We start from the raw sequence: 26066 nt of genomic DNA, 5'->3' as shown, positions 1-26066 counted from the left end.
TAGATGGGGGGGGGGGGGAGGAAAGATGGGGGGGGGGGGAGGAAAGATGGGGGGGGGGGGAGGGGGGAAAGATGGGGGGGGGGGGGAGGGGGAAAGATGGGGGGGGGGAGGGGGGAAAGATGGGGGGGGGGAGGGGGAAAGATGGGGGGGGGGGGAGGGGGGAAAGATGGGGGGGGGGAGGGGAGTGGAGGAAAGATGGGGGGGGGGGAGGAGGGAGGAAAGATGGGGGGGGGGAGGGGAGGAGGAAAGATGGGGGGGGGGAGGGGAGGGAGGAAAGATGGGGGGGGGGAGGGGGGAGGGAGGAAAGATGGGGGGGGGGGGAGGGGAGGAAAGATGGGGGGGGGGGGGAGGGAGGAAAGATGGGGGGGGGGGGGGAGGAAAGATGGGGGGGGGGGGAGGGAGGAAAGATGGGGGGGGGGGAGGGAGGAAGATGGGGGGGGGGAGGAGGGGGGGAGAAGATGGGGGGGGGGAGGGGGGGGGGAGGAAAGATGGGGGGGGGAGGGGGGGGGGAGGAAAGATGGGGGGAGGAAGATGGAGGAAGATGGGGGGGGGGGAGGAAAGATGGGGGGGGGGGAGGAAGATGGGGGGGGGGGAGAAGTGGGGGGGGGGAGGAAAGATGGGGGGGGGAGGGGTTGAGGGGGGGGAGAGATGGGGGGGGGGGGTGGGAGATGATGGGGGGGGGGAGTGGGGGGGGAGGAAAGATGGGGGGGGGGGTGGGTTGTTTGGGGGGGTGGTGATGGGGGGGGTTTGGGGGGGGGTGGGTTGTGGGGGGGGGTGGTTTGGGGGGGGGTGTTTGTGGGGTGGGTGTTTGGGGGGGTGGTTTGGGTGGTTTTGGGGGGGAGTTGGGGGGTTGGGGGGGAGTGGTTGGGTGGGGGTTTGATGGGGGGGGGGTGGGTCTTTGGGTGGTTTTGGGTGGTGGTTTGTGGGGGGTGTGTGTTTGTTGTGGGGTTGGTTTTGGGGGGGGGGGGGGGTTTGTGGGGGGGTGTGGGGGGGTGGTTGGGGAGGATGGGGGTTTGGGGAGGTGCTTGAGTTGGGTAGTGGGTGGTCTTGGTGTGCCGTCGGGTCATGCCTGTGGCAGGCGTACAAAGAGAAGGGTGCGCTGAGAGACCTGCAGTTCATCGGGTCCCGAGGTGCATACGTGAGGTGAGGTCAATTGCAGATCCTGGAAGACAACGCTCACCTCTTCTATGGCTGGAAACATAGGCTGGAAAGAATGGCAGGGGGCTCGCGCAGTCGTTGAGTGCTGGTGACAACGGATCCTCATCACGGATCTGGAGGAATGGGCTCCTATTATTCAGTGCGTTGTTCTCTCCGGATCCGTCCAAAGGACGAGGAGCAGATTGCGCAGAAATTTGTGCGAGGGACTGCGAAGATCAGCTGGAGGGCGTCGACAGATTGGAGGCTTTGCTCCGTTGACGGAGCTGACCGGCGCCCTGCACCAGCTCTCGAGTGCAAATCCCGGACTGGATGACTATGGAGTTCTCAGGGCTTCTGCGACGTACTGGAGGAAAGCCTGGCGACCGGGGAGATGCCCCTCTCATGGCGCAGTAGAGGGGTCAACGTCCTGCTGCCGAAGAGGGTCGATCCCCGCCTGCTTTAAAACGGTGTCCGGTCTCAGCACGAATTACAAGATCGTTGCCGGGCTTATGTCTACACGCCTGGGCTCAGTGCTGGCCTACATGATCCACCGCGACCAGTCCTGCAAGGTCACGGGCCAGTCCATCCAGGACAACATCCAACTGGTCCGGGACCTGATCCTCTTTCCCAGAGGACTGGTCTGTCGGTCACCTTTCTCTCCCTTGACCAGGAGAAGGATCATGAATATCTTTTCGGGGCTCTGTGCGCCTTCGGACTCAGGACGCATTTTGTGGCCTGGGTCCAACTTTTATACGCTGTTGCAGAGTTTCTGGTCAAAGTTAACGGGTCCTTGTTGGCGCCCATTCGCTTTGGGAGAGGAGTGTGTCAGGGGTGCCCCATGTCCGGCCAATTGTACACCATCTGAGTGGAGCCGTTCCTGGGCCTGCTTCACAAGAGGTTGACAGGATTGCCTCTGCACAGATCGGCCATGCGGGTCGTCCTCTCGGCTTACGCCAATGACATGCTCCTCGCGGTCACAGATCCTGTTGACTCGTGGAGGATGCGCGACTGCCAGCAGACCTTTTCTGCCGCATCCTCCGCGAGGATCAATTGGGAGAAATGTTCCGGTCTCCTGGTGGGTCAGTGGTGGGTGGAGTTAACACTTTTTGCAAGGAGCACCTCCTTTATCTGGGAATGCACCTCAGCTCTGCTGAGGAAGCCTGGCCAGCAAACTGGCATGAGTTGGAGGCGAAAGTCACCACTCGGCTGGGGCACTGGACAGGACTGCTCCGAGTGCTTTCCTACAGGTGCCAGCGCTGGTCATAAACCAACTGGTGGCCTTGATGCTGCGGTACCGGTTGGTCACTTTGGTCCCGCCCCCTACATTCGCCAAGATCCAGGAGAAGCTCATCAATTTCTTCTGGGGCAAGAGGAAACATGGGGCCTCTGCTGTGGTCCTGAGTCTCCCGATTGAGGAGGACAGCCAGTCGCTGGTGTGCGTCCGCACCCAGGCTGCGACTCTCCTCCTTCGGACCCTGCAGAGACACCTGTACATAGAGCGTCCTCCCAGATGGTGTGCACTGGCGACATTTTTTCCGCCAGGGGCACTGCCTTCAAGACGACACGCAGCTCCTGGTGGAGAACGTTAGCTGTGCCTCTGAGACAGTTGCCTGTCTTTTTTACCGGGATCTATTCAGAGTCTGGAACATGGTCGCCCGCCGGCGAAGGAGTAGCCAAAGCCCCTGGGACGTCCCTCACTGCAGGTGACGAGGGGGCTCAGGAGTGTGCAGCACTCCCGGCCGAGCTGACCCCCGTTCGACCTGAACTGCTCATCGGACCCAGGCCACGAAACTCTCCTCGGGATTTGGTCCCACACAACCTGAGCCGGTTCTCGGAAATAGAACAAGAACAAAGAACAAAGATAATTACAGCACAGGAACAGGCCCTTCGGCCCTCCAAGCCTGCGCCGATCCAGATCCTCTCTCTAAACATGTCGCCTATTTTCTAAGGTTCTGTATCTCTTTTCTTCCTGCCCATTCATGTATCTGTCTAGATACATCTTAAAAGACTCCATCGTGCCCGCATCTACCACCTCCGCTGGCAATGCGTTCCAGGTGCCCACCACCCTCTGCGTAAAGAACTTTCCACGCATATCCCCCCTAAACTTTTCCCCTTTCACTTTGAACTCGTGTCCTCCAGTAAGTGAAACCCCCACTCTGGGAAAAAGCCTCTTGCTATCCACCCTGTCTATACCTCTCATGATTTTGTACACCTCAATCAGGTCCCCCCTCAACCTCCGTCTTTCTAATGAAAATAATCCTAATCTACTCAACCTCTCTTCATAGCTAGCGCCCTCCATACCAGGCAACATCCTGGTGAACCTCCTCTGCACCCTCTCCAAAGCATCCACATCCTTTTGATAATGTGGCGACCAGAACTGTACGCAGTATTCCAAATGTGGCCGAACCAAAGTCCTATACAACTGTAACATGACCTGCCAACTCTTGTACTCAATGCCCCGTCCGATGAAGGAAAGCATGCCGTATGCCTTCTTGACCACTCTATTTACCTGCGTTGCCACCTTCAGGGAACAGTGGACCTGAACACCCAAATCTCTCTGGACATCAATTTTCCCCAGGACTTTTCCATTTACTGTATAGTTCACTCTTGAATTGGATCTTCCAAAATGCATCACCTCGCATTTGCCCTGATTGAACTCCATCTGCCATTTCTCTGCCCAACTCTCCAATCTATCTATGCCCCTGTCATTCCACAAGGTGCGGAGGGGTTTCCTGTACGGGCAGCTCCTACACACTCTCCACTTCCTCGCCCTCGCCAACCTCCCAAACACGCCATGCTGGTCCGTGTTGCCATCTGGCGCTATGCGAGAGTCCTCCCCCTTTACATCAGGGACCTGAGGTGCAGGGTGCTGCACAGAGCAGTCCCGTGCAATAGACTTTTAAGTAGGTTCACGGACTCCCAGGCCAGCTGTAATTTTTGCAGTCTGGACGAGTCAGTGTTCCAGATGTATGTGGTGTGTGCGAGGTTGCAGCCCCTCGGAGTATTTACGGGGGCTGCTCCTCAGGTTTTGGTGATCATTGAGCATCCGGTGCGGAGTGGGGTGGGCCGGGAGAAGGAACTCCTCGTCGGTCTGGCCAAGGTGGCAATTCACAGGTCCAGGCAGTGGGCCGTCAGGCATTCCTTCCGCCCTGATTGTGTGCTCCTCTTCGAGACAACGTTCGTGTCTGCGCGCCCCGCCAGTTTACTTGAGGCCTTCCGCGACCAGTGGGCACTGCAGGGGCTGGAGTGCTGCACAGATGCTGAAAATTTTAGTTTGAGTTTTTGTTTCACTTATCTGCTTTTAATAAAGTTATTTATTTAATATACTTATAAAGGGGGCCTGAGGAATAAAGGCCCCCTAGACAAAAATAAATAAAAAGGGGTCTGGGGTATTAAGGCCACCTTCAAAAAAAAAGTTAGATAAAACAAGAAAAGAAATTGGTGAGATGCAGAGTAAAGCTCCCTCTGCACCGTCCCAGCAGTGTTTTAATTTCTGGAAGAGTCCTCTCCCTGCACCAGTGTGGCAACTCCTTTGCCAACAACAGGCGTGCATGTGGTCTCTGTGCGAGATGGCTAGTTTAGTGCTGAATTGTGGGCTGATTCAAGCTGGGACCTGACTGCCCTCAGTTGCCCCTGGTCCAAACCTGAGTCACCTTAGCCAAATTTCACCTGTGGTAATAAGCCTGACAATGACCTTGAATTAAGTGAGAACCAATTAAATGCATAAACTTTTCTGTTACTCAGTCAAACTCATTGTTGGATCGTATAACCAGGCTGAACATGCTAGCTTGTGCAGCACTTCCCCACAGAACCCTACAGGTCTCCGTCACTCACCTTGGTCTGTGCAGCACAGGCTCTGGCCAGCAAGGTCTTCCCTGTTCCTGGTGGTCCGTACATCAGAACTCCCTTGGGAGGCTGGATTCCCAGGTTCTCAAACTTCTCCTTGTGATTCATAGGAAGGACGATGGCTTCAACCAGCTGGAGAGAGAGATGTCGGCAACATTAAATAATTTTTCCCAGGGTGGAAGTGTCAGTTACTAGGGGACATAGGTTTAAGGTGCGAGGGGCAAAGTTTAGAGGGGATGTGCGAGGCAAGTTTTTTTTACACAGAGGGTGGTGAGTGCCTGGAACTTGCTGCCAGGGGAGGTGGTGGAAGCAGATACGATAGCGACGTTTAAGAGACATCTTGACAAATACATGAATAGGAAGGGAATAGAGGGATATGGGCCCCGGAAGTGCAGAAGATGTTAGTTTAGGCAGGCATCAAGATCGGTGCAGGCTTGGAGGGCGAATGGCCTGTTCCTGTGCTTTACTGTTCTTTGTTCTTTATTACAGAAAAGGCCTGTCAAACAGCCTCTTGCACTCTGAGGCCTTCTCTCAGCACCACACACTGCAGCCCGTCTGCTATAAGTCAGTGCTCTTTGGCTGGTTTCCTCCCCGTTTAATCAAATGGGAATATGAAAGAAGATTTTTATTCATATAGCGCCTTTCACAACCATTGGACGCGCAAAGTGCTTTATAGCCAATGAATTACTTTTTGACATGTAGTCATTGTTGCATTGTAGGAAACTTGGGATCGATGTTCCGAGTTTGGGTACTGGTGGCACACCCCACCCTCACAGGGGACACCCTCACCATGCATGGGGCAGCCTGTTCTCTGGCTCCAATGCGCACACATCACCACCCTCCCCATCACTACGGGAAGTGGCTGACCTCCTGAATCTGCTTGTCCAGCCCCCCGACATCACTGTACTGTTCAGTCGGTCGCTCATCCACCTCCATGGCCTTGACCCGAGAGTCGTACTCTGTTGGCAGAGTCTCTAGGATCAGGTAGGAATCCTTGTTCACACCCTGGAAGGGAAAGCTGGAGATTAAACAGGCAAACACACACACACCAAAAGGCACGGCAGAAACAGGCGTCTCACAACAGAAATGGAGGAACATTCACAGACCCATCCTCAGGGTTAGTGAGTGGGCAGCCAACTCACACAGAAGGACAACATGACTGAAAGGTTAAACGTTAAATCCACTTGGAATGAACATCTGTGAAAAGTGAAAGGGAGAAGGAAGGGAAGGCAGGTGAGGGGTGGCCATTGGATAAATAAAAACAAGGACAATGGACTCACCACCAGATCACCAGGCTTCAGCTTCTCAGCATCAACCAGTCCAATCACCGGCAAGAAGTAGGTCTGTCAGAGAAATCACAGTTAATTCACAGATCAACCAAAACAAGCTGATGCACAGCTTCCAGCCTCAGCCCAGCAGCAGGGATTGCAATCTGTTCCACACTGTGTGGGGGGTGGGAGTGGGTCTGACCCATGGGGACTGTCCACTGGGTCTCATACTTCCACTGCCAAGTCCAAATGAGAACCTCCCCCTTTCCTGCTGTCAAAATCAACAGCTCAAAATCCAGCAGATCAGCTGGAATCAAATTGGCTTGTTCTCGGTGGGTCTTTGACAGACAGTAGTCAGGTATGAAGGGCACGAGCTGTGTTCAAAAGCCCCCCTCACTTGCTCACACCTCTACATTCTTGTGTCACACTATTAATGAGTCAAAACTAAACAGTAATCTTGTCCACTTTGCTCAGCACACAGTAATAGGACACAGTCCTCCAAACAGACACCAGCAGACCCAACATCCCCTAAAACCTTTAGTCCATCAAACCTCTCACCTGACGGGTGGATGTTTTAATCACAGCACACTTCCCTTTCCGCTGGAATCCAGATCAACATTTGCTCCATCCTCCTCCTGATCATTCGGATCAACATCCAGTAACTGAGACACAGAATCAAGGAGGCAATGAGCAGAATTGCACAGATTTATTTACAACCTGCTGCAGGCCTGACCCGGCACCAGTCCGCACCGCCTAACCCTCCCCCATTCCCCAACCTGCACAGGCCTGACCCTCCCCCATTCCCCAACCTGAGAGTGCTGCACTGTCAGATATGTTGTTTTTCAGATAGAGTTAAACTGAAGGCAGACAGTGTTTGTGGGAAGACTGCACATCTCTGTGTCTTACTATTAAATGTCACATGCCTCATTGATGCGTGAAGAAGACAGCTTGAACTTAGATACCGTGCTCAGTGAATGCACTTCCCCTCAGTCAGAAGTTTGCTGCAAACCCCTTTTGACTCCAAGCACCAAATTGCGCTGAACATCAATGCATCCTGAGGACGCAGCAGTGTCTGAATGAACTTAAACCGAGGCCTTCTGCTCTTTCGATGACGTAAAGATTCTATTCACCATTTACACTCCCCATATCCTACTATATTGTACATCATTGTATCTTATCATTGTAACTTTCATTCTAATCTATCATTCTCATCAACATTCCTGACAATCATCCTTCCTGTCTACATCCCACCATCTTCACTCATCACAATCATATCACTACACACTCTCAATCAACTACCTTCAATTCTATCCTTCATCCTTATCTTACTCACTCTATCCAACAATCTAAATTCCATCATCCTTAATCATAATCTAATCTACTAATCTTAATCAAACAATCAACCACACACACTCAATCCCATCACCACAATTCAACCATACCACTCACATACTCCTACAAATCACATCAAATCAAACATAAAACATCTAATCAAACATACCAAACCTCTCCATTCAACACAATCCACCTCCAATACTATCCTCATTTCCTAACTCCTATCATACACCTCATACCTTACCTCCATTACCCACACCTCATAATTCACACTACATTATCACACTACATCACTTAACAACACCTAATCATCCCTTCAACTACAAATCATACCATCATTTCACTCACTTCCATAATAACAGAGTGAGAGGAAAAGGGAAGATAGAGCGAGCGGCAGGGAGCGAGAGAGGGAAGGAGCGAATAACATGAACAGATCCATTAACTCATCACAATTCATCCCTTCCCATCTACATTCCACACTCATCTCTCTTACAATCACAACAATACCATCTACTCTACACTCTCATTCCTTCACACACACTCTCCTCACCATCACACAATCACACACACTCTACTCCATCCCACTACACATCACACAACACACTCAATCCCTCATCACAAAACACACACAAATCAAACACTAACACTCACATCTCCATCTAACAAACACAACCAAACTCCATCCACACACTCACACACACACTCACCCCAATCCCAACACACACACACCTCCACTCCTCCACTCCTCACACTCTCTCTCTCTCCTCTCCTCTCCACTCACTCTCTCTCTTCACTCTCTCTCTCTCTCCACTCCCAACACACTCACTCACTCTCTCTCAACCAACAACACTCTCTCCACTCACCACACCACACACACACAACACTCTCCCTCTCACACACCACTCACACAAACTCACTCACTCTCTCCACTCCCACACTCACTCACTCACTCACTCTCTCATCTCTCTCTCTCTCTCTCTCCACTCCCACTCACTCACTCACTCATCTCTCTCTCTCTCTCTCCACTCCCACACACTCACTCACTCTCTCTCTCTCTCCACTCCCACACACTCACTCACTCTCTCTCTCTCTCTCTCCACTCCCACTCACTCACTCTCTCTCTCTCTCACTCACCACTCACTCACTCTCTCTCTCTCTCTCTCTCCCACACACTCTCTCTCTCACTCAACACACACCACTCTCCTCCACACTCTCTCTCTCTCTCTCTCCTCATTCCCACACTCTCTCTCTCTCTCTCTCCATTCTCTCACTCTCTCTCTCTCTCTCTCTCTCACCCACACACACACACACACTCTCTCTCACTCCACACCCACACACACTCACTCTCTCTCTCTCTCTCTCTCCACACCACTCTCACTCACTCACTCACTCTCTCTCTCTCTCTCTCTCTACTCCACACACTCCCACCCACCACACACTCCCCCCACAACCACACACCACACACACCCCCCACACACCAACACTCTCTCTCTCTCTCCACTCCCACACACACCCACTCACCACTCTCCACACACTCTCCACTCCCACCAACACCAAACACTCAAATCACACTCCCACACACACCACTCCCACACACTCACTCACTCAACCCCACTCCCACACACACTCTCTCCACTCCACTCCCACCACACACACTCTCTCTCTCTCTCTCCAATCCACACACTCTCTCTCTCACTCCCAATCCCACACACTCTCTCTCTCTCTCTCCACTCCCACACACTCTCTCTCTCTCTCTCTCCATCCCACACACACACAACTCACTCTCCCCATTCCCACACACTCTCTCTCTCTCTCTCTCCAATCCACAAACACACTCTCTCTCTCAACTCTCCAATCCCACACAACTCTCTCTCTCTCTCTCACCATTCCCACACACTCACTCTCTCTCTCTCCATTCCCACACAACTCTCTCTCTCTCTCTCCAATCCCACACACTCTCACACTCTCTCTCTCCATCCACACACTCTCTCTCTCTCTCTCCATTCCCACACACTCTCTCTCTCTCCTTCCCACACACTCTCTCTCTCTCTCCATTCCCACACACTCTCTCTCTCTCTCTCCATTCCACACACTCTCTCTCTCTCTCTCCACTCTCTCTCTCTCTCTCTCTCCATTCCACACACTCTCTCTCTCTCATCCATTCCCACACACTCTCTCTCTCTCTCTCCATTCCCACACACTCTCTCTCTCTCTCCATTCCCACACACTCTCTCTCTCTCTCTCCATTCCCACACACTCTCTCTCTCTCTCTCCATTCCCACACACTCTCTCTCTCTCTCTCCATTCCCACACACTCTCTCTCTCTCTCTCCATTCCCACACACTCTCTCTCTCTCTCTCCATTCCCACACACTCTCTCTCTCTCTCTCCATTCCCACACACTCTCTCTCTCTCTCTCCATTCCCACACACTCTCTCTCTCTCTCTCTCCATTCCACACACTCTCTCTCTCTCTCTCCATTCCCACACACTCTCTCTCTCTCTCTCTCCATTCCCACACACTCTCTCTCTCTCTCTCCATTCCCACACACTCTCTCTCTCTCTCTCCATTCCCACACACTCTCTCTCTCTCTCTCCATTCCCACACACTCTCTCTCTCTCTCTCCATTCCCACACACTCTCTCTCTCTCTCTCCATTCCCACACACTCTCTCTCTCTCTCCATTCCCACACACTCTCTCCTCTCTCTCTCCCATTCCCACACACTCTCTCTCTCTCTCTCCATTCCCACACACTCTCTCTCTCTCTCTCCATTCCCACACACTCTCTCTCTCTCTCTCCATTCCCACACACTCTCTCTCTCTCTCTCCATTCCACACACTCTCTCTCTCTCTCTCCATTCCCACACACTCTCTCTCTCTCTCTCCATTCCCACACACTCTCTCTCTCTCTCTCCATTCCCACACACTCTCTCTCTCTCTCTCCATTCCCACACACTCTCTCTCTCTCTCTCCATTCCCACACACTCTCTCTCTCTCTCTCTCCATTCCCACACACTCTCTCTCTCTCTCTCCATTCCCACACACTCTCTCTCTCTCTCTCTCCATTCCCACACACTCTCTCTCTCTCTCTCCATTCCCACACACTCTCTCTCTCTCTCTCCATTCCCACACACTCTCTCTCTCTCTCTCCATTCCCACACACTCTCTCTCTCTCTCTCCATTCCCACACACTCTCTCTCTCTCTCTCCATTCCCACACACTCTCTCTCTCTCTCTCCATTCCACACACTCTCTCTCTCTCTCCATTCCCACACTCTCTCTCTCTCCATTCCCACACCTCTCTCTCTCTCCATTCCACACACTCACTCTCTCTCCATTCCCACACACTCACTCTCTCTCCATTCCCACACACTCACTCTCCATTCCCACACACTCTCTCTCCATTCCCACACACTCTCTCTCCATTCCCACACAGCTCTCTCTCCATTCCCACACTCTCTCTCCATTCCCACACACTCTCTCTCCATTCCTCACACACTCTCTCTCCATTCCCACACACTCTCTCTCCATTCCCACACACTCTCTCTCCATTCCCACACACTCTCTCTCCATTCCCACACACTCTCTCTCCATTCCCACACACTCTCTCTCCATTCCCACACACTCTCTCTCCATTCCCACACACTCTCTCTCCATTCCCACACCTCTCTCTCCATTCCACACACTCTCTTCTCTCTCTCTCTCTCTCCTCCCACACTCTCCCTCTCTCCATTCCCACACACTCTATTCTCTCTCTCCCCTCCCACACTCTCCCTCTCTCCATTCCCACACACTACTCTCTCTCTCCCCTCCCACACTCTACCTCTCTCCATTCCCACACACTGTATTCTCTCTCTCCCCTCCCACACTCTCCCCCTCTCCATTCCCACACACTCCATTCTCTCTCTCTCTCTCCCCCCTCCCACACTCTCCCTCTCTCCATTCCCACACACACTATTCTCTCTCCCTCTCTCCATTCACACTCTCCCCCCCCACCCTCCCCCACCCTCCACCCTCCCCCCTCCACACCCTCTCCCCCTCCCCCCTCCCACACCCTCTCCCACCCTCCCGCCACACTCTCTATTCCCGCCACTCCCGCCACACTCTCTCGCCACTCCCGCCACTCTCTCTCGCCACTCCCGCCACTCTCTCTCGCCACTCCCGCCACTCTCTCTCGCCACTCCCGCCACTCTCTCTCGCCACTCCCGCCACTCTCTCTCGCCACTCTCTCCCGCCACTCTCTCTCGCCACTCTCTCCCGCCACTCTCTCTCGCCACTCTCTCCCGCCACTCTCTCCCGCCACTCTCTCTCGCCACTCTCTCCCGCCACTCTCTCTCGCCACTCTCTCCCGCCACTCTCTCTCGCCACTCTCTCCCGCCACTCTCTCTCGCCACTCTCTCCCGCCACTCTCTCTCGCCCACTCTCTCCCGCCACTCTCTCTCGCCACTCTCTCCCGCCACTCTCTCTCGCCACTCTCTCCCGCCACTCTCTCTCGCCACTCTCTCCCGCCACTCTCTCTCGCCACTCTCTCCCGCCACTCTCTCTCGCCACTCTCTCCCGCCACTCTCTCTCGCCACTCTCTCCGCCACTCTCTCTCGCCACTCTCTCCCGCCACTCTCTCTCGCCACTCTCTCCCGCCACTCTCTCTCGCCACTCTCTCCCGCCACTCTCTCCCGCCACTCTCTCTCGCCACTCTCTCCCGCCACTCTCTCTCGCCACTCTCTCCCGCCACTCTCTCTCGCCTCTCCCCGCCACTCTCTCTCGCCACTCCCGCCACTCTCTCTCGCCACTCCCCGCCACTCTCTCTCGCCACTCCCGCCACTCTCTCTCGCCACTCCCGCCACTCTCTCTCGCCACTCCCGCCACTCTCTCTCGCCACTCCCGCCACTCTCTCTCGCCACTCCCGCCACTCTCTCTCGCCACTCCCGCCACTCTCTCTCGCCACTCCCGCCACTCTCTCTCGCCACTCCCGCCACTCTCTCTCGCCACTCCCGCCACTCTCTCTCGCCACTCCCGCCACTCTCTCTCGCCACTCCCGCCACTCTCTCTCGCCACTCCCGCCACTCTCTCTCGCCACTCCCGCCACTCTCTCTCGCCACTCCCGCCACTCTCTCTCGCCACTCCCGCCACTCTCTCTCGCCACTCCCGCCACTCTCTCTCGCCACTCCCCGCCACTCTCTCTCGCCACTTCCCGCCACTCTCTCTCGCCACTCCCGCCACTCTCTCTCGCCACTCCCGCCACTCTCTCTCGCCACTTCCCGCCACTCTCTCTCGCCACTCCCGCCACTCTCTCTCGCCACTCCCGCCACTCTCTCTCGCCACTCCGCCACTCTCTCTCGCCACTCCCGCCACTCTCTCTCGCCACTATCCCGCCACTCTCTCTCGCCACTCCCGCCACTCTCTCTCGCCACTACCCGCCACTCTCTCTCGCCACTCCCGCCACTCTCTCTCGCCACTCCCGCCACTCTCTCTCGCCACTCCCGCCACTCTCTCTCGCCACTCCCGCCACTCTCTCTCGCCACTCCCGCCACTCTCTCTCGCCACTCCCGCCACTCTCTCTCGCCACTCCCGCCACTCTCTCTCGCCACTCCCGCCACTCTCTCTCGCCACTCCCGCCACTCTCTCTCGCCACTCCCCGCCACTCTCTCTCGCCACTCCCGCCACTCTCTCTCGCCACTCCCGCCACTCTCTCTCGCCACTCCCGCCACTCTCTCTCGCCACTCCCGCCACTCTCTCTCGCCACTCCCGCCACTCTCTCTCGCCACTCCCGCCACTCTCTCTCGCCACTCCCGCCACTCTCTCTCGCCACTCCCGCCACTCTCTCTCGCCACTCCCGCCACTCTCTCTCGCCACTCACCGCCACTCTCTCTCGCCACTCCCGCCACTCTCTCTCGCCACTCCCGCCACTCTCTCTCGCCACTCCCGCCACTCTCTCTCGCCACTCCCGCCACTCTCTCTCGCCACTCCCGCCACTCTCTCTCGCCACTCCCGCCACTCTCTCTCGCCACTCCCGCCACTCTCTCTCGCCACTCCCGCCACTCTCTCTCGCCACTCCCGCCACTCTCTCTCGCCACTCCCGCCACTCTCTCTCGCCACTCCCGCCACTCTCTCTCGCCACTCCCGCCACTCTCTCTCGCCACTCCCGCCACTCTCTCTCGCCACTCCCGCCACTCTCTCTCGCCACTCCCGCCACTCTCTCTCGCCACTCCCGCCACTCTCTCTCGCCACTCCCGCCACTCTCTCTCGCCACTCCCGCCACTCCTCTCTCGCCACTCCCGCCACTCTCTCTCGCCACTCCCGCCACTCTCTCTCGCCACTCCCGCCACTCTCTCTCGCCACTCCCGCCACTCTCTCTCGCCACTCCCGCCACTCTCTCTCGCCACTCCCGCCACTCTCTCTCGCCACTCCCGCCACTCTCTCTCGCCACTCCCGCCACTCTCTCTCGCCACTCCCGCCACTCTCTCTCGCCACTCCCGCCACTCTCTCTCGCCACTCCCGCCACTCTCTCTCGCCACTCCCGCCACTCTCTCTCGCCACTCCCGCCACTCTCTCTCGCCACTCCCGCCACTCTCTCTCGCCACTCCCGCCACTCTCTCTCGCCACTCCCGCCACTCTCTCTCGCCACTCCCGCCACTCTCTCTCGCCACTCCCGCCACTCTCTCTCGCCACTCCCGCCACTCTCTCTCGCCACTCCCGCCACTCTCTCTCGCCACTCCCGCCACTCTCTCTCGCCACTCCGCCACTCTCTCTCGCCACTCCCGCCACTCTCTCTCGCCACTCCCGCCACTCTCTCTCGCCACTCCCGCCACTCTCTCTCGCCACTCCCGCCACTCTCTCTCGCCACTCCCCGCCACTCTCTCTCGCCACTCCCGCCACTCTCTCTCGCCACTCCCGCCACTCTCTCTCGCCACTCCCGCCACTCTCTCTCGCCACTCCCGCCACTCTCTCTCGCCACTCCCGCCACTCTCTCTCGCCACTCCCGCCACTCTCTCTCGCCACTCCCGCCACTCTCTCTCGCCACTCCCGCCACTCTCTCTCGCCACTCCCGCCACTCTCTCTCGCCACTCCCGCCACTCTCTCTCGCCACTCCCGCCACTCTCTCTCGCCACTCCCGCCACTCTCTCTCGCCACTCCCGCCACTCTCTCTCGCCACTCCCGCCACTCTCTCTCGCCACTCCCCGCCACTCTCTCTCGCCACTCCCGCCACACTCTCTCGCCACTCCGCCACACTCTCTCGCCACTCCCGCCACACTCTCTCGCCACTCCCGCCACACTCTCTCGCCACTCCCGCCACACTCTCTCGCCACTCCCGCCACACTCTCTCGCCACTCCCGCCACACTCTCTCGCCACTCCCGCCACACTCTCTCGCCACTCCCGCCACACTCTCTCGCCACTACCCGCCACACTCTCTCGCCACTCCCGCCACACTCTCTCTCCACTCCCGCCACACTCTCTCGCCACTCCCGCCACACTCTCTCAGCCACTCCCGCACACTCTCTCGCCACTCCCGCCACACTCTCTCGCCACTCCCGCCACACTCTCTCTCCACTCCCGCCACACTCTCTCTCCACTCCCGCCACACTCTCTCTCCACTCCCGCCACACTCTCTCTCCACTCCCGCCACACTCTCTCTCCACTCCCGCCACACTCTCTCTCCACTCCCGCCACACTCTCTCTCCACTCCCGCCACACTCTCTCTCCACTCCGCCACACTCTCTCTCCACTCCCGACACTCTCTCTCCACTCCCGCCACACTCTCTCTCCACTCCCGCCACACTCTCTCTCCACTCCCGCCACACTCTCTCTCCACTCCCGCCACACTCTCTCTCCACTCCCGCCACACTCTCTCTCCACTCCCGCCACACTCTCTCTCCACTCCCGCCACACTCTCTCTCCACTCCCGCCACACTCTCTCTCCACTCCCGCCACACTCTCTCTCCACTCCCGCCACACTCTCTCTCCACTCCCGCCACACTCTCTCTCCACTCCCGCCACACTCTCTCTCCACTCCCGCCACACTCTCTCTCCACTCCCGCCACACTCTCTCTCCACTCCCGCCACACTCTCTCTCCACTCCCGCCACACTCTCTCTCCACTCCCGCCACACTCTCTCTCCACTCCCGCCACACTCTCTCTCCACTCCCGCCACACTCTCTCTCCACTCCCGCCACACTCTCTCTCCACTCCCGCCACACTCTCTCTCCACTCCCGCCACACTCTCTCTCCACTCCCGCCACACTCTCTCTCCACTCCCGCCACACTCTCTCTCCACTCCCGCCACACTCTCTCTCCACTCCCGCCACACTCTCTCTCCACTCCCGCCACACTCTCTCTCCACTCCGCCACACTCTCTCTCCACTCCCGCCACACTCTCTCTCCACTCCCGCCACACTCTCTCTCCACTCCCGCCACACTCTCTCTCCACTCCCGCCACACTCTCTCTCCACTCCCGCCACACTCTCTCTCCACTCCCGCCACACTCTCTCTCCACTCCCGCCACACTCTCTCTCCACTCCCGCCACACTCTCTCTCCACTCCCGCCACACTCTCTCTCCACTCCCGCCACACTCTCTCTCCACTCCCGCCACACTCTCTCTCCACTCCCGCCAGCACTCTCTCTCCACTCCCGCCACACTCTCTCTCCACTCCCGCCACTCTCTCTCCACTCCCGCCACACTCTCTCTCCACTCCCGCCCACTCTCTCTCCACTCCCGCCACACTCTCTCTCCACTCCCGCCACACTCTCTCTCCACTCCCGCCACACTCTCTCTCCACTCCCGCCACACTCTCTCTCCACTCCCGCCACACTCTCTCTCCCACTCTCCTCCCTCCACTCTCTTCCACTCCCGCCCACTCTCTCTCCACTCCCGCCACACTCTCTCTCCACTCCCGCCACTCTCTCTCCACTCCCGCCACTCTCTCTCCACTCCCGCCACTCTCTCTCCACTCCGCCACTCTCTCTCCACTCCCGCCACTCTCTCTCCACTCCCGCCACTCTCTCTCCACTCCCGCCACTCTCTCTCCACTCCCGCCACTCTCTCTCCACTCCCGCCACTCTCTCTCCACTCCCGCCACTCTCTCTCCACTCCCGCCACTCTCTCTCCACTCCCGCCACTCTCTCTCCACTCCCGCCACTCTCTCTCCACTCCCGCCACTCTCTCTCCACTCCCGCCACTCTCTCTCCACTCCCGCCACTCTCTCTCCACTCCCGCCACTCTCTCTCCACTCCCGCCACTCTCTCTCCACTCCCGCCACTCTCTCTCCACTCCCGCCACTCTCTCTCCACTCCCGCCACTCTCTCTCTCCAACTCCCGCCACTCTCTCTCCACTCCCGCCACTCTCTCTCCACTCCCGCCACTCTCTCTCCACTCCCGCCACTCTCTCTCCACTCCCGCCACTCTCTCTCCACTCCCGCCACTCTCTCTCCACTCCCGCCACTCTCTCTCCACTCCCTCCACTCTCTCTCCACTCCCGCCACTCTCTCTCCACTCCCGCCACTCTCCTCCACTCCCGCCACTCTCTCTCCACTCCCCACTCTCTCTCCACTCCCGCCACTCTCTCTCCACTCCCGCCACTCTCTCTCCACTCCCGCCACTCTCTCTCCACTCCCACACTCTCTCTCCACTCCCACACTCTCTCTCCACTCCCACACTCTCTCTCCACTCCCACACTCTCTCTCCACTCCCACACTCTCTCTCCACTCCCACACTCTCTCTCCACTCCCACACTCTCTCTCCACTCCCACACTCTCTCTCCACTCCCACACTCTCTCTCCACTCCCACACTCTCTCTCCACTCCACACTCTCTCTCCACTCCCACACTCTCTCTCCACTCCCACACTCTCTCTCCACTCCACACTCTCTCTCCACTCCCACACTCTCTCTCCACTCCCACACTCTCTCTCCACTCCCACACTCTCTCTCCACTCCCACACTCTCTCTCCATTCCCACACTCTCTCTCCATTCCCACACTCTCTCTCCATTCCCACACTCTCTCTCCATTCCCACACTCTCTCTCCATTCCCACACTCTCTCTCCATTCCCACACTCTCTCTCCATTCCCACACTCTCTCTCCATTCCCACACTCTCTCCATTCCCACACTCTCTCTCCATTCCCACACTCTCTCTCCATTCCCACACTCTCTCCATTCCCACACTCTCTCTCCATTCCCACACTCTCTCTATTCTCTCTCTCTCTCCATTCCCACACTCTCTATTCCCACACTCTCTCCATTCCCACACTCTCTCTATTCTCTCTCTCTCTCTCCATTCCCACACTCTCTCTATTCTCTCTCTCTCTCCATTCCCACACTCTCTATTCCCACACTCTCTCCATTCCCACACTCTCTCTATTCTCTCTCTCTCTCTCCATTCCCACACTCTCTCTATTCTCTCTCTCCATTCCCACACTCTCTCTATTCTCTCTCTCTCTCCATTCCCACACTCTCTATTCCCACACTCTCTCCATTGCCACACTCTCTCTATTTCCACACTCACCTCCACTTCATCCCACACCGATCTGTCGTTCAGAGACGCCATGTTTCCTGTTTGGCCTCTCCGTTCGGCTCCTCGCTGCACTTTCGCCGGAGCTCCGCTTCGCCGCCCTCTCCCCGAGGTCGCCTTGCCGGCTACCTTCAGCGAATATCACTATGCCCGGTGCATAATGCACCCCATTGCGGCCACTGCTGCCTTAAGATTAACTCCTGACTCTCGGTCCGTGCCGAATCTGCGGACACCGGGAACATATTTACCTCAGTACGTCACATGGTGCTGGAAAGTGCTGAGTGTTGTTGCGGCCGCCGCCATATTTGTGCGGGGCAAAGGCGCGGTGCATGATGGGCGATGGACCGGCTGTCAATCAAGCAAGCTGCTGGAGCTGCACTTTTGAAGTGTTGTTCCTGCAGGAAATCTGCGGCCAATTCTCACACAGCAAGATCCCAAAGATAATAATCAGAGAAATGACCAGTTAATTTGTTGTAGGGATAAAACAGAAAGTGCTGGAAATACACAGCTGTTCCGGCAGCACCTGTGGACAGAAAAACGGAGTTAATATTTCAGGTTTGATGACCCTTCATCAAAACTGGAGGAAATTAGAAATGTAACAGTTTATAAGAAAGTGCAGAGAAAGGGAAAGGCAGGAAGGGGGCAGAGCAAAAGTGAAGGTCTGTGATAGGGTGTATGAGTAATTATGGCATGGAAGGAGGCTATTCTGCCCATCGAGTTCATGCCAGCTCTCTGTAGAGCAATCCAGTTAGTTCGATTTTCCTGCTCTATCCCCATAGCCCTGCAAGTTCATTTCCCTCAAGTGCCCATCCAATTTCCTTTTGAAACCATTGATCGTCTCTGCTTCCACCAATCTCATAGGCGGGGAGTTCCAGGTCATCATGCTTGCCTCCATCGGTTGGGGCATAGAGTATAAAAATTAGCAAATCATGCTGCAGCTGTACAGAACCTTAGTTAGGCCACACTTGGAATATTGCGTACAATTCTGGTCGCCACACTACCAGAAGTATGTGGAGTCTTTGGAGAGGGTTTGAAGAGGATAACCAGGATGTTGCCTGGTCTGGAGGGCATTAGCTATGAGGAGAGGTTGGATAAACGCTGATTGTTTTCACTGGAATGATGGAGGTGGAGGAGATGACATGATAGAGGTTTACAAAGTTATGAGTGGCATGGAGAGAGTGGATAGTCAGCAGCTTTTTCCCAGGGTGGAAGAGTCAGTTACTGGGGGACATAGGTTTAAGGCGTGAGGGGCAAAGTTTAGAGGGGATGTGCGAGGCAGGTTTTTTACACAGAGGGTGGTGAATGCCTGGAACTTGCTGCCGGGGGAGGTGGTGGAAGAGGCATCTTGACAAATACATGAATAGGATGGGAATAGAGGGATACGGTCCCCGGAAGTGCAAAAGGTTTTAGTTTAGACAGGCATCAAGATCGGCGCAGGCTTGGAGGGCCGAATGGCCTGTTCCTGTGCTGTACTGTTCTTTGATCTTTTATTACCACTCACTGCTTACAGAAGTTCTTTTTCACATTCCCCTGCATCTGTTGCCCAAAACATGAACTCCTTGTACCATCAGCTAATGGGAACAGCTTTTCTTTGTGTACCTTATCTAAACTTGTTGTAATCTTGTAACCTCTATCAAATCTCCCCTCAATCTCCTTTGCTCTAAGTAGAACAATCCCTTTATTATGGGGAACAAAGAAATGGCTGACCAACTAAATGCATACTTTGGTTCTGTCTTCACAAAGGAGGACACAAATATCATACCAGAAATGTTGGGGAACACAGGGTTTAGTGAGAGAGAGGAACTGAAAGAAATCAGTATTAGTAGAGAAATGGTGTTGGGGAAATTGATGGGATTGAAGGCCGATAAATCCCCAGGGCCTAATGGTTTGCATCCCAGAGTACTTAAGGAAGTGGCCCTAGAAATAGTGGATGCATTGATGGTCATCTTCCAAGATTCTATAGACTCTGGAACAGTTCCTACAGATTGGAGGGGAGCTAATGTAACCCCACTATTTAAAAAGGGAGGTAGAGAGAAAGCAGGGAATTATAAACCAGTCAGCCTGACGTCGATAGTGGGGAAAATTCTAGAGTCCATTATCAAAGATTTTATAGCAGAGCACTTGGAGAACAGTGGTAGAATCGGACAGAGTCAGCATGGATTTATGAAAGGCAAATCATGCTTGACAAATCTACTAGAATTCTTTGAGGATGTAACTAGTAGAGTTGATGAGGGAGAACCAGTGGATGTGGTTTATTTCGACTTTCAGAAGGCTTTCGACAAAAAATCCCACATAAGAGATTAGCGTGTAAAATTAAAGCGCATGGGATTGGGGGTAGTGTATTGCGATGGTTAGAAAATTGGTTGGCAGACAGGAAACAAAGAGTAGGAATAAATGGGTCTTTTTCCAAATGGCAGGCAGTGACGAGTGGGGTACCACAGGAATCGTGCTGGGATCCCAGCTATTCACAATATATATTAATGATTTAGATGAGGAAACTAAATGTAATATCTCCAAATTTGTAGATGACACAAAACTGGGTGGAGCGTGAGTTGTGAGGAGGATGCAGAGAGGCTTCAGGGTGATTTGGACAAGTTGAGTGAGTGGGCTAATGCATGGGAGATGCAGTATAATGTGAATAAATGTGAGGTTATCCACTTTAGTAGCAAAAACAGGAAGGCAGATTATTATCTGAACGGCTACAAACCGAGAGAGGGGAATATGCAACGAGACCTGGGTGTTCTTGTACACAAGTTGCTGAAGGTAAGCGTGCAGGTGCAACAGGTGGTAAAAAAGGCAAATAGTATGTTGGCCTTCATAGTGAGAGGATTTGAGTACAGGAGCAGGGATGTGTTGCTGCAATTATACAGGGCCTTGGTGAGACAACACCTGGAATATTGTGTGCAGTTTTGGACTTCTTATCTGAGGAAGGATGTTCTTGCTATAGTGGGAGTGCAGCGAAGGTTTACCAGACTGATTCCTGGGATGGCGGGACTGACGTATAAGGAGAGATTGAGTCGGTTAGGATTATATTCACTGGAATTCAGAAGAGTGAGGGAAGATCTCATAGAAACCTATAAAATTCTAACAGGACTTGACAGGGTAGATGCAGGAAGGATGTTCCTGATGGTGGGGGAGTCAAGAACCAGGGGTCATAGTCTACGGGGTAAACTATTCAGGACTAAGATGAGGAGAAATTTCTTCACCCAGAGAGTGGTGAGTCTGTGGAATTCGCTACCACAGAAAGCAGTTGAGGCCAAAACATTGTATGTTTTCAAGAAGGAGTTAGATAGAGCTCTTGGGTTTAAAGGGATCAAAGGATATGGGGGGAAAGTGGGAACAGGCTACTGAGTTGGATGATCAGCCATGATCATAATGAATGGCAGAGCAGGCTCGAAGGGCCAATGGCCTACTCCTGCTCCTATTTTCTATGTTTCTAATCCCATCTTCTCCAACCTAACCTTGTAGCTAAAATCCCTCATACCTGGAACCATTCTGGTAAATCTCCTCTGCGTCTTCTCAAGGACCCTCACATCCTTCTGAAAGTGTGGTGACCAGAACTGGACATATTACTCTAGTTAGGCCAAACCAGAGCTTTATAAAGGTTCAAGATAACTTCCCTACTTTTGTATTCAATATTTCCATTTATGAAGCCCAAGATCACATATGCTTTGCTAACCACCCTCTCAATATGTCCTGTCGGTAAGGTAGGCAAGATTAAATGACTCTTATGCCCAGTAAAGACATATTGTATTTCTAACTTTTAAGATATGAACTTTATTCAATGTGGACTCTTTGAAATTGACTTTTCCTTTAAAAAGTGGACAATGTGCTGCAAAGATGGCCACCGAAGGTCAGATGACCTTGCCTGTGTAATCAGAAGTTGCCTCACTGTCTTGAAAGGACAAAAGGATACATTCCGACTGAGGTGTCAGCTGCACCCACCCTGAAACAATCAAGAAATATTCCTGAATTGAATGGGTTTCTTCTGAGACAAAAAATATGTAGACACATCAAAACAGAATAATACCCATCCAGACATAAATAGTTAGCCATGCAGTCTGCATCCTGGTCCCCTGTATAGTCACAGCAGGGGAGATGGTCATGTGTCAACTAACAGAAACTCTAATTGATGAATTTTGACCTTAAAAGATAGGCTGCGTTTGTTGGCAATGCAGCCACTAGGTGGCGCAGTAATGCCACATGCATAAATATAGCCTCAGGCACTGAAAAGTCACTGTCTGTGACATCTCAGGCAGCTGCCAGTAATAAAGATGGTGCTGCTCAATTTATCACAAAAAACAAATTAAACCCAAACCCCCTCAATGGCTGCGACCGCCACCTCCATCCCATCCCCACGGAGAGCAACTGGCTGAAGAGGGGAAAGTGGCAAGGCCTGGAGCATGCGGCCAAGGGGGGGTGGGAGGAATTGGGGAGTGATTGGATGAGGTGAGGGTGCGGCGAGGCGGGAAGCGAGCGGCTGGGGGGAGGGTGCGGGGGGTGGGGTAGCGAGCGGCTGAGGGGGAAAGTAGCAAGAGCGGGAGCGAGTGGCTATGGGGAGGAAGCAGCGAGGTGGGAAGTGGCGAGGGCAGGAGCAAGTGGCTGAGGGGGGAAGCAACAAGGACGGAAGCAAGTGGCTGAGGGAAGGCAGCAGTGAGGTGGGGAGCGAGCGGCTGAGAGTGGGAAGTGACATTTGAAACAGATATGATGGGAGGAAGTGGGGTACTGCTCAGGGGAATGGAGATGGCGATTGCAGCTATTGAGGACTGAGGATGTCATTGTGTGGTGACATCAGCGCCTGCATGCGCCCATTCATACTGGAAAGCGGGTAATTATTTGCATGCACTGATGACATCCAAGAGGAACAATCTCACAGAAAGCAGTCCAACGAGAGGCTGTGGAAAGAGATCCAGCCTAAACAAGAAAGAAGCCCTGCTGCTGATTCTACACTTCAACTGTCTGCACCAGAGAACCTAAAGTGACCACCACCACTAGTTTGCAGCCTTAACCACCAGAAATCTACAACCTCTCAACAAGCTCAAGACTTTAAAAGAGACTGTCCTCCTTAGAGGATTCAACATGTTTATCATGACCCACGAACACCTACCTCACTTTAGACCACATACCCTTTTCCTCTGTATATATATATGCGTGTATGAGTGAATGTGTGTGTGTGAGGTTGCAACCATTTTGGGAATTGTGTAAAAATAAATAGTTATTTTTTTAACCTACAAGAAAACCTGTCATTTGTTTATTATTTAACCCACCAAAAAATTTAGGGATGAACTCATCATTTTAAACAAAACACGATTGTGCTCAGTTGGGAGGTGAACCATCCATAATAAAAACAAGAAATGCTGGAAATACTCAGCAGGTCTGGCAGCATCAGTGAAGAGAGAAACAGAGTTAACATTTCAGGTCAGTAACCCTTCATCAGAACTGGCAAAGGTTAGAAATAAAGCAGGGGGTGGGGCAAGAGATAACAAAAGTGAAGGTGTTGATAGGACAGGATCACAGAGCATAACTGACCAGAAGGTCATGGAGCAAAGGCAAACAGTATGTTAACGGCGTGGTGAAAAACAAAGCATTAGTACAGAGAGGGTGTTAATGGACAGAAAATGAACAGCTCTGGCCCAAAGCACAAACATGAAAAAAACAGTGGGCAGGCACATGGTGAGAAAAATGAATGATGAAACAAACTAAAATAAAATAAAAAGAAAAAAAACTGAAAATTAAAAGGGGGACCCATCATGCTCTGAAATTATTGAACTCAATGTTCAGTCCGGCAGGCTGTAGTGTGCCTAATCGGTAAATGAGATGCTGTTCCTCGAGCTTGCATTGATGTTCACTGGAACACCGGAGCAAGCTCAGGACAGATATGTGGGCATGAGAGCAGGGGGTGTGTTGAAATGGCAAGCAACTGGAAGCTTGGGGTCATGCTTTTGGACTGAGCAGAGGTGTTCCGCAAAGCGGTCACCCAATCTGCATTTGGTCTCTCCAATGTAGAGGAGACCACATTGTGAGCAGCGAATACAGTATACTACATTGAAAGAAGTACAAGTAAATCGCTGCTTCACTTGAAAGGAGTGTTTGGGGCCTTGGATAGTGAGGAGAGAGGAGGTAAATGGGCTGGTATTACACCCCCTGCGATTGCATGGGAAGGTGCCATGGGAAGAGGACGAGGTGTTGGGGGTAATGGAGGAGTGGACCAGAGTGTCACAGAGGTAACGATCCCTACGGAATGCTGACGGGGAGGGGAGGGGAAGATGCGTTTGGTAGTGGCATCACGCTGGAGGTGGCGGAAATGGCGGAGGATGATCCTTTGGATATGGAAGCTGATGGAGTGGAAAGTGAGGACAAGAGGAACACAGTTGCATTTCCGGGAGGGAGGGGAAGGGGTGAGGGTGGGAAATGGGCCGGACACGTTTGACGGCCATGTCAACCACAGTGGCGGGGAATCCTCGGTTGAGGACAAAGGAAGACATATCAGAAGCGCTGTCATGGAAGGTAGCATCATCAGAGCAGATGCGTCGGAGATGGAGAAACTGGGAGAACGGAATGGAGTCCTTACAGGAGGCAGGGTGTGAAGAATTCGGAACCACCCACGCCCCTTAACACCTGCCCGTAACAATGACAAAAGGGAATATGATGCAAGGCAAAAGGAGATGGTAATGGGACAAATAAAGTTACAAAAGAGGGGTTTAGAGGAGGTGTAAATGGGAAAAGCAGAATCATCACCAACAGCTGCCATTCGAAAAGATGGGGCAGAGGTTTTCATCTGAAAATGTTAAGCTCAATGTTGAGTCCAGAAGGCAGTAAAGTGCCTAATTGAAAGATGAGGTTCTGTTCCTCGGCCTCATTGGAACAGTGTAAGAGGCAGAGGGCAGAGAGGTCATAGTTTAGAGATACAGCACTGAAACAGGCCCTTCGGCCCACCAAGTCTGTGCCGACCATCAACCACCCATTTATACTAATGCTACACTAATCCCATATTCCTACCACATCCCCACCTGTCCCTATATTTTCCCTACCACCTACCTATACTAGGGGCAATTGCTAATGGCCAATTTACCTATCAACCTGCAAGTCTTTGGCATGTGGAAGGAAACCGGAGCACCCGGAGGAAACCCACGCAAACACAGGGAGAACTTGCAAACTCCACACAGGCAGTACCCAGAATTGAACCCGGGTCACTGGAGCTGTGAGGCTGCGGTGCTAACCACTGCGCCACTGTGCCGCCCATAGTGGGAGTAAGACAGGTGACCGGAAGCTCGCAGTCACACTTGCGAACTGAATCGAGGTGTTCCATAATGTGGAGACCTCCTTGTGAACATTGAATACAATATACTGAATTGTAAGAAGTACAAATAAATTGCTGTTTCAGGAGTGTTTGGGGCCCTGGATGGTGGGAAAGTAAATGTCTGCGGCTTGAGGAGTTTCTGCTTAGAGTAGATGAACTGGAGGCTGAGCTACAGACATTGCGATGCATCGGTGGGGGGCAAGTTACCTAGATACTTTGTTCCAGAAGGCAGGCACACCCCTTAGGATAGGGTCGTCTGATTTGGTCAGTGGTCAGGGACAGGAGGGTGTGACTGTGAGTCAGGCAGGTAAGGGGATCAAGAAGGTGGTAGTAGGGGATAGTTTAGTGAGGGGGATAGACACTGTTCCCTGCAGCCGAGAGCGAGAGTCTCGAAGGCTGTGTTGCCTGCCCGGTGCCAGGGTTCGGGATATCTGCTCAGGGCTGGAGGGGAGCTTGCAATGCGAGGGGGAGGATCCAGTGGTTGTGGTCCACATAGGTACCAATGACATAGATAGGACTAGGAAAGAGGTTCTGCATCTGGAGAATGAGGAGCTAGGCACTAAATTAAAAAGCAGAACCTCTGGATTGCAAATTGGCATAGGGTAAATAAGATAAGTGGGATGAATGCGTGGCTCAAAGACTGATGTGGGAGAAGTGGGTTCCAGTTCATGGAGCA

The 26066-nt window shown here is 53.9% G+C and overlaps 1 protein-coding gene across 1 annotated transcript in view; it reads right to left on the bottom strand.

The window, feature by feature from the left end:
- psmc3 (proteasome 26S subunit, ATPase 3) overlaps window positions 1-18126 on the bottom strand; it is a 35226-nt gene extending 17100 nt beyond the window's left edge. The window contains 11 exon segments of the mRNA XM_068045835.1: window positions 1085-1204; window positions 1892-2120; window positions 2383-2612; window positions 2887-2967; window positions 4807-4831; window positions 4955-5115; window positions 5851-5988; window positions 6264-6326; window positions 6810-6856; window positions 6859-6931; window positions 18085-18126. Of these exon segments, the coding sequence (XP_067901936.1) occupies window positions 1085-1204; window positions 1892-2120; window positions 2383-2612; window positions 2887-2967; window positions 4807-4831; window positions 4955-5115; window positions 5851-5988; window positions 6264-6326; window positions 6810-6856; window positions 6859-6931; window positions 18085-18126 (1209 nt within the window).
- Window positions 18127-26066: the final 7940 nt, after the last annotated feature.

The sequence above is a fragment of the Heterodontus francisci genome, chromosome 14, assembly GCF_036365525.1.
Source record: "Heterodontus francisci isolate sHetFra1 chromosome 14, sHetFra1.hap1, whole genome shotgun sequence".
Taxonomy (NCBI): Eukaryota; Metazoa; Chordata; class Chondrichthyes; order Heterodontiformes; family Heterodontidae; genus Heterodontus; species Heterodontus francisci.
The sequence above is the reverse complement of the archived record's forward strand: the minus strand, read 5'-3'. Positions and strand labels throughout refer to the sequence as shown.